At 46.4% G+C, this 13,792-nt stretch overlaps 1 protein-coding gene across 6 annotated transcripts in view; it reads right to left on the reverse strand.

The window, feature by feature from the left end:
• CRB3 (crumbs cell polarity complex component 3) overlaps positions 1-13,792 on the reverse strand; it is a 37,616-nt gene that overhangs the window by 8,064 nt on the left and 15,760 nt on the right. For 4 of the 6 annotated variants that reach the window (XM_055003215.1, XM_055003213.1, XM_055003214.1 and 1 more), the window contains exons 2-4: positions 5,899-6,138; positions 1,955-2,004; positions 18-803 (exon numbers count right to left, since the gene is read on the reverse strand). In XM_055003215.1, coding sequence (XP_054859190.1) covers positions 600-803; positions 1,955-2,004; positions 5,899-5,974 — 330 coding nt within the window. In that variant the 5' untranslated portion in view covers positions 5,975-6,138 and the 3' untranslated portion in view covers positions 18-599. Of the gene's footprint in view, positions 1-17; positions 804-1,954; positions 2,005-5,898; positions 6,139-13,792 lie in introns of those variants that run through there. The other 2 variants (XM_055003218.1, XM_055003217.1) reach the window with 1 other exon arrangement.

A 13,792-nucleotide genomic window follows, 5' to 3' on the forward strand; every position in this document is an offset into this window, starting at 1 on the left:
AGAGCAGACTGCTGCCATCTTCTCCCACAGCAATGGAAAAAGGAGATGCATTTTATTTTTCATTAAATAGTGGCACACTTCAAGGCGTAGTGCAATACACTCGTTTAAAAAAATTAAATATACAACCCCAACCTCCCCCACGTGCTCCAGACCACAAGTGGAAGGCCCCAGAAAACCCAACGGCAACTCCCATGTCCTTTCCTAGACACACAAAGCAACAACTGGTGTTGGCTCCCAGAAACACGCTCCACTCCCAGGGAGAAGAGTTCTTCCTTTTGCACAGCACACAGAAAGGAGGGCCCAGCACCAGGCAGTTGGCACCAAGAAGCCGTTTCTTTTCCGCTCGCAGAGAGGAATGAGATCTGATCTTGCCACTGCATCGAGTGCCAACCATCAACTCTTGAGTTCCTCAAAAGCCCCTGACAGCCACTGAGATCTCTTCTGTTGACAGAAGTTTGCAGCCAGCTGGTCTTGAACACTTAGGGCCCTGCTAGCAATGTCAAACCTGAGAAGCGGCAGGTCCGTTTCATTTTTTAAGTCCCTGCCATTTTTTAAGTTCCATGAAAGTTAGCACCCGAGTGCAGCATCCTTTCCCCGCTTCAGATGAGTCGCTCTTCGGGAGGCAGCTTAAGGTTGGCATTAGTCGCCACGCGAGCACCCACCTGCTCTTCGCTGCTGGGCCGGTAGGTGCCTTCAGTCTGGCGTTTCTCTCGGATTTTGAGTCCCATAAAGATCAGAAGGCCAATCAGCAGGAGCGCACAAAAGACGGACGGCACCGCGATGGCAGCCGCTAGCTCTGAGCTCTGCCCCAAGAAAATGAAGGCATGTTTGTTGTCACTATTTATTTACTCTAAGCACTGAGTACTTCATAAATCACACATTGTATATATCCTACATGGCTACTTTTTTGCTTATGTATAATATTCTGATTGCTTGCCTCGTCTCCCTCTTGCTTTGTGCAGGACAGCTAAGAACAGAATAAACACACAAAAGTCTCTTTTGCAAACCTGGCCCCTTTTGCTTGCTCTTTAAATATTTTGGTTCAAGAAGTACAATATTGCAAGGGATGGGGGGGGGGCATTACCTTTGGGGGCTGTCATGGGAACCCCTCCAACTGCTGCCGTCTGAATGAAGCACTTGGGCCCTCTGATGTTAGGGTTGCCAGGTCCCTCTAGCCTCCCGCCGGGAGGGTTGGGACCTGGCATGTACCTTTCTCAGGTCTGGTTTTAATCTTCACATGTGTGCTCCAGCCACAGCATGATGACATCACCACGCCATGCACGCAGCGGTGTCACTTCCGTAAGTGATGTCGCGCTGGCCGTGGGAGTGCTCTCGTGCTCCACATGGCTCCGATTCAGCTGGTTCAGGGCCCAAAGCAGCCCCAAACTGAGCGCGGGGATGTCCTGCGGCCAGCGCGAAGACGTCACTTATGGAAGTGATGTTGCTGCGCCGGCTGAGAGGTGCCTGAGTTTGCCCCCTCCCGCTGATTGCTGGGCGAATCCCCAGGAGTTTGGGAACCCTAACACACGTATTCAGATCAACCTGCTCTGGCAAGCTGCACATCAGTGTATCAATAATTGGTCCAACTCGGTCTTAATATGACCCAGATCCTGGCCCTACAGCCCAAATCTAGCTCACCCCTTCCTGAGATCACTGCTAACACACCAGAGAAAAGAGCTCTCCCCTGTTTTCCATCAAGAATTATGTTCCATCATAGCGATTCCCTCTTTGGCTGTAATTTTTTCTATATTTGCGATGATTGTTTTTGTGCAGGTTCACATACTGAGTTGCCACAATAGGCCAGGGCTTGCAAAGGATCAAATCCTCTCCCTGCATCACCACAGGAGAGCCAAACCAAGGTGAGCTACAACAGCCTCCTCTAGACACAAGGAGATTTGGCTCAACCGCCGGTCACCCCTAAAAATCACTCAGACCGACATACATACATACATACCGAAAGGCGATATGGAGGAGAGACAGATGTGGGTTCCGTTGTGTTGTTTCCTAAATGATTCGGGAGAGGACAAAAAACAGAGTTAGGAACAGAGGGGAAAAAGAAGGACCATTCAGTTGTCTTATCCAGGCAGCATATCCTCCGTTATCCACTTTCTGCCGTAACATAATAATAATAACATTCGATTTCTATACCACCCTTCAGGACAACTTAACACCCACTCAGAGCAGTTTACAAAGTGTGTTATTATTACCCCACAACAATCCCCCTGTGAGGTGGATGGGGCTGAGAGAGCTCTGAGAGAGCTATGACTGACCCAAGGTCACCCAGCTGGCTTCAAGCGGAGGAGTGGGGAATCAAACCTGGCTCTCTAGATCAAAGTCCTGCTGCTCTTAACCACTACACCAAACTGGCCCTCTAGATGGGATTGGGGTGATGTTGGCGCTAAGGTGGTTGTTATTGCCAGCCAGGGGACAGTCTGTTCACCTGGAGTACTTAAAAATGAAAAATAGGGCTGACTGGCCACTTAGCTTCCAAGGAAAGGCCATGGTGGGCTGCTGCTCTGGAGGGTTGCTGGAGCCAGGAACAACTGGAGCTGAGCGCCAGTGGTGCTGGTAGCCCAGAAGGGGCCACTGGGCTCTGATCTAGCCAGTGGTTATCCATGGAAGAGGCAGGGCATTGATGCAGAGGGGAACACAATGGACTTGTTTTGTCAATTTGAGGCTGAGGTGCTGAGAGACTGGTACAAAGAACCTCCACACACACACGCACTCTCACCCACTTGTTTTTGAGCTATGTAAGGCAGGTGTGCCACCAAGTATACAATCAACTGAGAGCTGGAAGTGAGCCTGACTTCCTGTTGAGTAAGACCTGCCTTCTTCCTCTGCTGTCAAACAGGTGTTGGTCACACCCCAAGACTGCTTGCATCAGCAGGCCCTCAGACTCTTTGCTCTCCACTCGTCAGGGGCTCCTTAGTAGCCAGTGGAGCACAGATATGCACGTTGGGACTTGGAAAGGGCATCTGGGGTACTTAACCCTGGCATTGCTAGATCATCTACTTGCAGACCTGACAATCTGCCTTCAACCTGCCCCATCACAGGGAGAGGAAGCTCGGCTGCAATTGTGATCAGCAAAGGGAGGCAACGATGTTTCAAAAGCCACAAGAAGGGCTTCGTTGTTAGGCGTAAGCTCCTTGCTTTCAACCCTTCCTAGGAAAGGCGCAGTGCCTGTTTTAGACCGTCTCTGCAAGTACTGAAAGTGGTGCAACCAGCTTTCTGCCACCCTCCCTTCTCTCCAAACGTCAGAATCCACACCCTTGGCTGTACTGGGAAGGGAACAAGTGACTCAGCCAGATGCCAGTTCACGGCTCGACCTGAGCAACCTGCAGAAGACACACCCTGAAAGTGCTTTTCTATTTACAAGTGGAGCTAGCTGGGAACAAGTACACCTCAAGGAATCCTCTCTCTCCAGAATGACACACTCTGAAGAAGGGGGGAGTTTCAGTTTTGCTCTCAGGAAAACTCTTGACTTCAGACTGCACCTCGACCAACAGGATTTCTGAGTTTTATGACCCTTTCCAAACTGTTACTCGCCCTCCTGCTAGACGATATGAGTGACTGACCTACTTGAAACAAGATACTAAGTAAATTTATTTCATAAAAAATTCTCTTCGATATATCTGGATGTCAAATATCCTCCAAACGCTCCAGATATGCAAATATTTTACATTATTTATATAAAGCAAAAAAGCATTTATTGTGTAGCCAAGGGCCATTACAAACAAATACAGAGAATTAAAAGAAAAGAAACATAAATCATGAACAGCACTGCTAAAATAACCAAGTCTAAAAATTCTTATATTAAAACATGACATCCTTTGGCTTTTGCTCATATTTTCCAAGCTACCAAAGCAAACAACAGAAATCTATTTGATACAAATGTGTCAGCATCCTTTCCTTTCATTCCCTAAGAAGCTTATTGATTTATAAATCTTGAGCAACGGAAAATACTTATTCCTTATCTTTTTTTGGGATGCAAGGGCTAAAAGGACCAAGACACATTTTATGATTGCTAAGGTAAATTGAGGATCCTTATTGCTAAGCAAAAGAGACAGAGTTTCTGGAGTATAAGGGAATAGTTAGTTAATTAAAGGTTTAATATACTAATCCCTTATATTTTTGATCAAAAAGAGTCCAGTAGCACCTTTAAGACTAACCAACTTTATTGTAGCATAAGCTTTCGAGACTCACAGTTCTCTTCGTCAGATGCATCATCAGATGCATCTAATAAAGAGAGCTGTGGTTCTCGAAAGCTTATGCTACAATATGATGCATCTGATGAAGAGAGCTGTGGTTCTCGAAAGCTTATGCTACAATAAAGTTGGTTAGTCTTAAAGGTGCTACTGGACTCTTTTTGATTTTGCTACTACAGACTAACACGGCTAACTCCTCTGCTTATATTTTTGAAAAAACCTATGTTCAAGAAGAGCATGAAAGGATAATGGGTCAGCATCCAAAAGAAGGGACGCCAGCTTCTCTGCTTCCAAGGAAGAGCTTAAGCCCTTCAAAAGCTCTGCAAGCAATTTAGTTCTAGGCTCTGTGTAGACCGGACAGAACAGAATATAACGGGGTAAAATAATGTACCTTTATTTAACATTATTTGATCATCTCTGAGATTTGTTACAGGTTATCAAAATTAATAGCCGTGGGTTGAATCCAGTAACTTCCATGCTTTCCTCTTTCCCCAGGAGCCACTTCTGATGCCAGGAAAGTTACCTCCAGCGGGGGATGCAGAACCCCCATGAAATAATATTTACACAGGTCCAAGGACTGTAGAGAGGAAGAAAAAGGAGGTGAAATCACCCTTCCTGCTTCTTCTCTCAGTGGAGCCCTGCTGTCAAAAGAGGGGAAAGCAAGCAATGTTGCCTTCTTCTCCTCCTTCACTCCAGTCCAGCCACGCATATGAGGGTCCCACAACCCGGTTAAGTCAGTGTTCCCAGAGTTGGAAATGACTTCTGAGAGGGGAAAGCAGGGAAGATCCTCAGATATTTGCTCCAGAGTATTGCCGGATTCAGACCAATAGTCAAAAGGGTTTCATAGTCAACATGCACGGGTGTTTCTCACCTGACAGTATTTAAAGAGAGGCACGCAATAGTATTCGGTACTTTGGAGATTACAGTTTTGAGATACACAATTTGCCTGAACAAAAAATACTAAAATGCTCTTGAATTGAAGCGAAATTCACCGAAGCACAATTTTTATTCAGAAATTTCACGTTCACTACTTGAGTAGGGAAACTCAGCAGTTTACAAAATTCATGATATTTTAATTTTTATTTATTTATTTAGTTCAAATTTCTATTCCGCCCTCCCCACGAGCAGCCTCAGGGTGGATAACAACACACTAAAATACAATAAAAAATTCATCTACATTAAAACAACAGTGTATTAATACACATTTAAAATGGGATGGTGGACAGCCTTCACAGGGAGGGTTAAGATTTTATATACCCCCTTTTTCAGACCAGTGGAGGCCCAGCCTCAGCCATATGCCTGGCGGAAGAACTCTGTCTTGCAGGCCCGGCGGAAGGATAGTAAGTCCTGCCAAGCCATGATTTTTAAAATTTCATTCCACTCTAACATGATGGCCTGAAAGCCCAACAATCATCTGTTCATCACATCAGAGGATCTGTCATGATCTGGTAAGGGGGGGGGATCTGTCCATTGGAGATCCTTGATTTTCCCCCCCTGAAGGGGCAGAGCAGGGAAGCTGAGTTAGAGAAATGAGCCAGTTCTTTTCTTGCAAGCAAAGAAAGCCAGCATGAGACACAATCCACCAGAAAGTGGGAAAACAGCCCAGAAACTCGGTCAACCCTCCTCCATTCCCCAACGAGTTCTTTCTTCCCATCAGACAGACTTCATTTAAGGTGGCAAGAGCAGCACCCACCTTGGCCAAACACAGAAGTTACCAAGAACTGGAGCGAGACTGTCAACAGGAATGCTAGCTGACTGGAGCCTGCCATTGCCCTCCTCCCCAGCCGGGAGAGGGGGGAAAGTGGAGATCTCAAAGATCACCCAGTGAAGACGATCCAGCCACGCACACCTTTTGCACTGTTAGCTGCCTCCAAAATGCCTCTGCCAGGTTCTCAGTGGGCGAAGTCCTGCAATGCGATGTGATAGGAGAGTCCTGAAATACATGAAATTAAAAATCTGGATTTTTACCTGGAGTATAAAAGAAACAAAATGTTCAAAATCTATGGGTACTTCTGCTTTGGGCAAGACAGTGGACTGGAAGAAAGCTCCAGCATATATAGACCTTTGTCACAGAATGCCAAACCATGAGTGTTTAAAAAAAACAACAACTATATAACCAGTGTTAGCAGAATAGGACATCCTAAACAAGCAACTGCCCTGTAAGAACATATGAAAGTATTTTACACAGAGTCAAACCTTTGGTCCATCTAGCTCCATTTCACCTGCTTTGTTTTTTTCTGTTATTTTTTTTAAAAAAAATTAATACAGAAAAAGATTTAATACAAGAAATGATAATACCATAAAATACAAACAAGAAACGGATTAAAATTAACCCATAAAAGAAATTATCAAAACAACTCTTGGCAAATTGTTAAAAACCCAATTACAATAAACGAGCATTTAAACTTTGTTGCATTGGGGGGATTACTTCTTTGGCATTTAAAACATCTAAAACTGGTTTCCATATTTCATCATATTCGAATAAAGGGACTACCATATGCAAGTTCCGAAAAAATGGATTGTGTATAATCCTACCCATCAAATATTGCTCCCAGATTTTCTGATACCATTTTTTTAGCAATGGGCCTACGAGGGATTTCCAATTCCCAGCAATGACCAGACGAGCAGAGGCAACTAATGTCAAAACAAGAGATCTGGTATTCCTATCTAGCATAGAGTCGGGCCAAAAATCCAATAGGAAAAATTCCGGGGAGTATGGCAAGGAAAGACCCACCACATTGGATATCTCTTTGTGAACCACTCTCCAAAATCCCTGAACGAAATGGCATTCCCGCCACACATGTAGGGTCGTGCCTTCCTGCTTGCAAGGTCTCCAACACAGAGGGCTCAACGACCTGTTCATCTGGTTCAATTTATGTGGCATTAAATACCAATCAGACAACAGGTTGTAAAATTGGAGTTTAATATTCCAACAACTACATTTGTTGGAAAGGGAGTTCCATATATGTTTCCAATCAGATTCCGAGAAAACCCGTTTTAAAGAATCAGACAATTTTTTGGGTATGGCAGAGGGTCTTTATGTGTCACCCTTAATAATAATTTGTAAAGGGTTGAAATCCTACCCTTGTTTACCATCTTTCCCACTCCAAATCATTTCCTCAAAAGGAGTTAGGGGCCGAAGCAAATCCTTGAACCTGATCAGCTTGGTGAACAGATCTTTCAGCTGAAGATATCTAAACCAAGATATCCTCATTCCAAACCTTTCTTCCACTATAGATTTATCCAGAATTGTCCCATTTTAATCCAATTAATAATCAACAATATCCCAGAGCCTTTCTGTTCCCTAAACTCACTTAAATTCTTCCCTGGGGGAAACCGATATTGGTTAATGAAAGATGTTAGGGGAGAAATACTTGGAGCTAAGATTTTCCTATATTTATCCCAGGTTTTCAGCATGTTGTCTAATAGGGAATTGGAGGAAGTCATCATAACTGGCCTGTTTTTAGCTGAGGACCAGATGGTTACTGGTGCGTTTCACCTGCTTTGCTCTCCCGAGTCTTGAACTGAAAAAGATTTCCTCCAAGACCTGCTAGCCAAGATTTTTAAATTGGAGATGCTGGAGATTGGACCTGCGACCTTCTATGAGCAAAGCAGATGCTTTCCCACTGAGCCACACCTCCCTTCACTACCCTAGAAGGGTGCACGAACTGACCTTTTTGTTAGAGCCAGCCAGCATGGCATCTACAAGGGCTCAAACCTCAGTTCAACCACAGGCTCGCTGGACAGTCTTGCAGCCCCATTTTGCAAAAATGGAAATATAACTACCAGATATTGCCAAATACTGGGCAATACCCAAAGAGCCCCCTGTTGAGGAAGGGCTTGAAGAAGACTTGAGATGCTTTATTTTCATTTTAAAGGTTGGTCATTCATTCATCCATCCATCTATCCATCCATCACCTTTCTGCCCAATGGGGCTCCAAAGCATCTTACCATTCTCTTCTCCTTCGTGTATGACTGGCCCAAGGTCACCCGGCAAGCTTCCATGGCAGAGCGGGGGATTCGAACCTGAGTCTCCAAGTCTGATACTCTAACCACTACCCCCAAACAGGTTCTCAGTGTTATCAATTTAGTGAATATGTGTATAAACCCACCTTTCTCTCATACAGTGGGACCCAAGGCAAGTAACAACAGAAACAAAATAGGACTGAAAATGAAATACCCCTCCTCGGAAGTACAAAATAATAATTTTTAAAAATCCTGCACAGGACTGGCCAGTGGTCACACTACTGCCAGTGCCTTTCAAGATGCCTCTGAGGAGCTCCTTAAACAGTTAGGAGTTAGTTGAGATGGCTAAACTTGAAGCTTTGATTAGAGATAAAACATTGTCTACATTTATAACGAATTAGAAACCCCTTACTGACTTTCTGTGTGAAACAAGAAAAAATGAACTGATGATTTGTGCATTTGACTTATAAGAGGATAAATCTGGGAAAACTAAACAAATGAAAAGGGGGGGATATATAGAAAAGGTTAAGTTTATATATTAATAAGACTACAAGTATATTGTTTGCAATGATGTTATGTGTGTTGTATAGAGAACTGAAAATGGTTTATTATATATTATTTCTTTTCTTTTCATCTCTTATTATTTTCTGGTTTTTTCTTTTCACTCTCTTTTTCTTCTCTTTCTTCCTTTATATTTTTTCTTTTTTTTCTTTTTCCCCATCTAATGGGATTTTAATCTTTTTATTAAAATATTTCTTAAAAACACGTTTTACAATCAGCAGCTCCTGAAGGCAAATAAGGATGGGGCTTTCCTCATACCCTCCAGGAAGCATAGGGGCCGCTACAGAAAAGGCCCTATAACCCAACGGCTTAATGTTTTCAGAGACATTATTAAACACTAGCAACAAAGCCCATCATGTTTCACAATACAACAAGCTCTAGCAGGGCCTTGTGAGGGCATGCGCCACCCCAGCAGCGTTCTTGCATTCTGCATCGGGCTGATTTCTGCCTCAAATGAGCCAAAAGCAGGCCCGTGTGGCCCATCACACCACCCCAGCAACGTTCCTGAGCTCTACACTGGCGACGATCAGGCCAGTGCGGAGTGCGGGAGCACTTCAGGGCCCATTGTGCTGTCCCGGCAGTGTTCTTGCACTTGCAATTCAGTCTCAAGTGGCGGAAATCAGGCCGGTGTGGAGCACAGCAGCACTCCATGGCCTGTTGTGACACCCCGGCCTGCTCGGGGCGTGCTGAGGGCTGTGCCAGGGTGGTGGGCCTCCCCAGTGCCTCAGCATCTGCAGTGGCACAACCCTCCGGAGCTCCTGAGGAGGCTGCTGCAGCGACAGAGAAGGCTGGTGCAGGAGCACAGCCCTCCCCACCAGCACACAAAGTGCACAGTATTACATCTGGGCCACAAAAATGGGAAGCACAAATACTGGATGGGGGATACACTTCTGGGCAGTAGTATATGTGAAAGGGATCTTGGGGTAAGAGTGGACTGTAAATTAAATATAACCAGTCAGTGTGATGCGGTGGCAAAAAAGGCACATTCAGTCTTGGGTTGTATCAAAGGGGCCATTGCATCGAAATCGCAGGAGGTCATAGCCCCTCTCTATACTGCCTTGGTCAGGCCACACCTGGAGTATTGTGTGCAGTTCTGGAGGCCTCAGGATGTGGACAAAATCGAGAGGATACAGAAGAGAGCAATGAGGATGATCAGGGGTCTGGAGACAGCCCTACGAGGAAAGGCTGACGGCCTTGGGAATGTTTAGTTTGGAGAAGAGGAGATGGAGGGGGGACATGATTGCTCTCTTTAAGTATTTGAAAGGCTGTCATTTGGAGGAGGGCAAAGAGCTGTTCCAGTTGGCAGCAGAGAGTAGGACCCGAAGCAATGGGCTTAAATTACATGCACAAAGGTACCGGCTGTATATCAGGAAAACTTTTTCACGGTCAGAGTAGTTTAAAAGTGGAATCAGCTGCCTAGGGAGGTGGTGAGCTCCCCCTCACTGGCAGTTTTCAAGAAGAGGCTGGATGAATACTTGTCAGAGATGCTTTAGGCTGATCCTGCACTGGGCAGGGGGTTGGACTAGATGGTCTGTATGGCCCCTTCCAACTCTATGATTCTAATGCTGGGCCATGCCAGGCCTTCCTGTGGCCACCATGGAGCCTTGTGAGGGACACATCAGCCCTCCCTAAGCAAGCCATATTGGTGATGACACTTTATCCTTGCGCAAGCCACAGTGCGCCTGTGCGGGGATAAAAAGTGAGTCATCACCAGCACAGCTTGCCTTTTATATAGTAGGATGATGTCAAGGTCGTTACTCCAAGAACTGGTGCCAGTTTGTTCAGTAGAGGCATAAGAAACACGAGTTACAATTACTAATCCAGGCGTGGAAGGCATGTCTGAGTAAGAAAGAGGAATCTTGTGGCCCTTAAAAGACTAACAGGCTGACCAAGGTTGATGCTTTCATGGGCCAGCACCCACTTCCTCAGAGCAGACCAAGATTAGGCAAAGCAAGTTATTGGACACTAGCAACAAAGACTGTTGTGGGAAAAAATACAACGGGCCCTAGAAAGGGGAGGGCGGGCATTCCCTCCTCCTCTGTCACTGATCCTGGCCGGATGAAGGCAGAGGGGGGCAGGCATGGCCACCTCCTCTGCACCTGATCGTGGCCGAGTGAATGGGGGGTGGGCACTCTCACCTTCTCCTCACCTGATCCCAGCTAGGTGAAGGTGGGGGTGGCCATTACCACCTGCTTCACTCCTGATCTCGGCTGGGTGAAGGGCGGGCGGGCATTGACACCTGCTCCACTCCTGATCCTAGATGGGTGATGGCAGGGGATGGGCATCACCACCTACTCCACTCCTGATCCCAGCTGGGTGAAGGGATGGGCCTTGCCGCCTGCTCCACACTTGATGCCAGCCAGGTGAAACGGGAGTGGGCAATGCCACCACTCCTGATCCTGGCTGGGTGAAGAAGGGATGTGCATTACCTCCTACTTTGTGCCTGATTCTGACTGGGTGAAGTAGGGGGGGGATTGCCACCTGCTCTGCACCTGATTCCAGCAAGTTAAACAGGGGGACGGGCATTGCCTCGTGCTCTGCTCCTGATCCCAGCAGGGTGTAGGGGGTGGGCACTGTCACCTTCTCCTCACCTGATCCCAGCTAGGTGAAGGTGGGGGTGGCCATTACCACCTGCTTCACTCCTGATCCCAGCTGGGTGATGGCAGGGTGCGGGCATTGCCACCTGCTCTGCTCCTGATCTCAGCCAGGTGAAGAGAGAATAGGCATTTCCACTTGCTTCACTCCTGATGCTAGATGGGTGATGGCAGGGAATGGGCATCACCACCTACTCCACTCCTAATCCCAGCTGGGTGAAGGTGGAGGGTGGGTATTACCTCATTCCACACCTGATCCCAGATGTGTAAAGGGTGGACAGGCATTGCCACCTGCTCTGTGCCTAATCCCAGCAGGGTGGAGGTGGTGGGCGGGCATTGCCACCTGCTCGGCTCCTGATCCCAGCTGAGTGAAGGCAGGGGGTGGGCATTGCCACCTGCTCCCCTCCTGATCCCAGCTAGGTGAATGCAGGGTGGGTGGGCATTGACACCTGCTCTGCTCCTAATCCCAGTTGGGTGAAGGCAGAGGGTGGGTATTGCCCCCTGTTCCACGCCTGATCCCAACTGGGTAAAGGGTGGGCGGGCATTGCCACCTGCTCTGCACCTGATCCCAGCTGGGTGAAGGTGGGAGGCAGGGATTGCCACCTGCTCCGCTCCTGATTCCAGCTGGTTGAAAGCGGTGGGCGGACATTGCCACCTGCTCTGCTCCTAATCCTGGCCTGGGCTTCCTGCCGCGGCACGCTCTCTGGAGGTCTGGTTGCCTCATCTGGGCTTCTCTCCTCAGCAGCACCCTCTGGTGGTTCCCCAGGGTAAGAAGCGAGTTGTCTTGAATACACTTAGCCTTTTATATAGTAGAATATTTCCAGGTTGTTCCACATGGCTTTGATTAAACAGAATTTGACAGTTCTGAATCATTTTATAACTTTCATTACCCCTTTTTTTACCATATTAACTTTATCAAAGTTAATCTTAAAAACTGAAGAGTCGTGCCCTGTCTCCAGGTGTTACTCTATAGATAAATAGGGGAAAGACCATCAAGAATTTTGCAATTCAAAATTGGAAGCCGAAGGGATGCCAGCGTGCAGCTTTGTTCATTGGGCTACCTGCAAATGTCACCATCAACATCTACATACTAAGCAGAAAGATAAGCAGGCACATCTGCACCCAAAGAACAGTCTTTTCTGCCTAGCAAGACGCCTGAGGCGTAACTTACCATCCCAAAGAGACAATCAACAAGGGTTTCTGGAACTATCGGTTCAGTTTCTTTACCATGGTGATTCAGTTACTACTCTACTCCCGTTGGGTAACTAAACTTTCATTATTCTGATTCACTTGCTAATAGACAAGGAGGACTAATTGATGTTTTCAGTGGGACACAATGACTGCACAGGTACAACCAGCATGGTGTAGCGGACTAGGGTTTAGATACTCAGGTCTGAATCTTCAGACTGCCCCGTAATCTTGCTGAGTGATCTTGGTCTAGTCACGCACTTAGCTCAACCTACCTTGCAGGGCTGTTGTGAGGAATAACGGAGAAGCCCCTTTGAGACCCCATTGAAGAGAAAAAATGGAAGGAAGGAATTTAACTGGGGAGGGGCTAAGGCTAGTAGTCTGAGCAGGAAAGAGAAGAAGTTGCAACTTTGAATTTGGAGAGAGAGATGACAATCCAAACTGCAAGTTTATGGGCTGGGAAGTGCAGAGGATCCATGCTATGTGCCTTTTGGCATCTGGTGCAGGATCAGCACTTTGGATGCCTGTGTGTGGAATGCCCATTGCTTCGATGGGTTAATATACATTTGCAAACAAAACAAACCATTAGAAAAAGACGCTAAGTTTCCAGAGTTCTCATCCAAAGGAGAATCAGTCCCAGGAACAGCTGGGAAAAAGAGAGAGCTCTTAATGATGTTGCAGGGCAATGGACTCTTCTGTCCTCTCCCAGGCAACGCTATGCAGAGGTGGAATTTCAGACTGGAATAGCCTGCACAGGTCAGTCCAGTTAGCGAGCTAAATATCAACCTACTTTGGCAAGTGAGCCACAAGTCCAAAGTCTTTGACAGCACCACTCTGGAGTGCGCTGCAGTTCTCTAATGTTCCCGACAGCAGAATAGACATGCACACCTCTGTGAAGCTACCTAACGCAGATTCCTGGGTCTATCAAAGACCCTTTTCACACTGGTATTTTAAAGCATTTCAGTATCTGTTTTGCATTCCATGTTTGCAAGGATTTCACACTTGCAAGGTAGTTATGGGATGCAGCACTAATTTCTATCCGCGGCACCCCCAATTTATCTCCCTGTGGACATACTGCAATTTTATTTTGAATTAGCTGCTGAGTCACAGCTGTCCTGATTAATGCCAGTGTGAACACTTTCGCTTCTCTTCTTGTCCCTCTCCTTTTCATCATTAGTCGATTGGTCTGAGCAGAATTAGCCAGGAATTATTTATAATGTCGAGGTAAAGAAGCAGCATTTAAACCCTTTCCTGGTTTGGCTTTTTTAAAAAAACGAA

This window comes from Eublepharis macularius, chromosome 19 (genome assembly GCF_028583425.1).
Source record: "Eublepharis macularius isolate TG4126 chromosome 19, MPM_Emac_v1.0, whole genome shotgun sequence".
Classification (NCBI taxonomy): domain Eukaryota; kingdom Metazoa; phylum Chordata; class Lepidosauria; order Squamata; family Eublepharidae; genus Eublepharis; species Eublepharis macularius.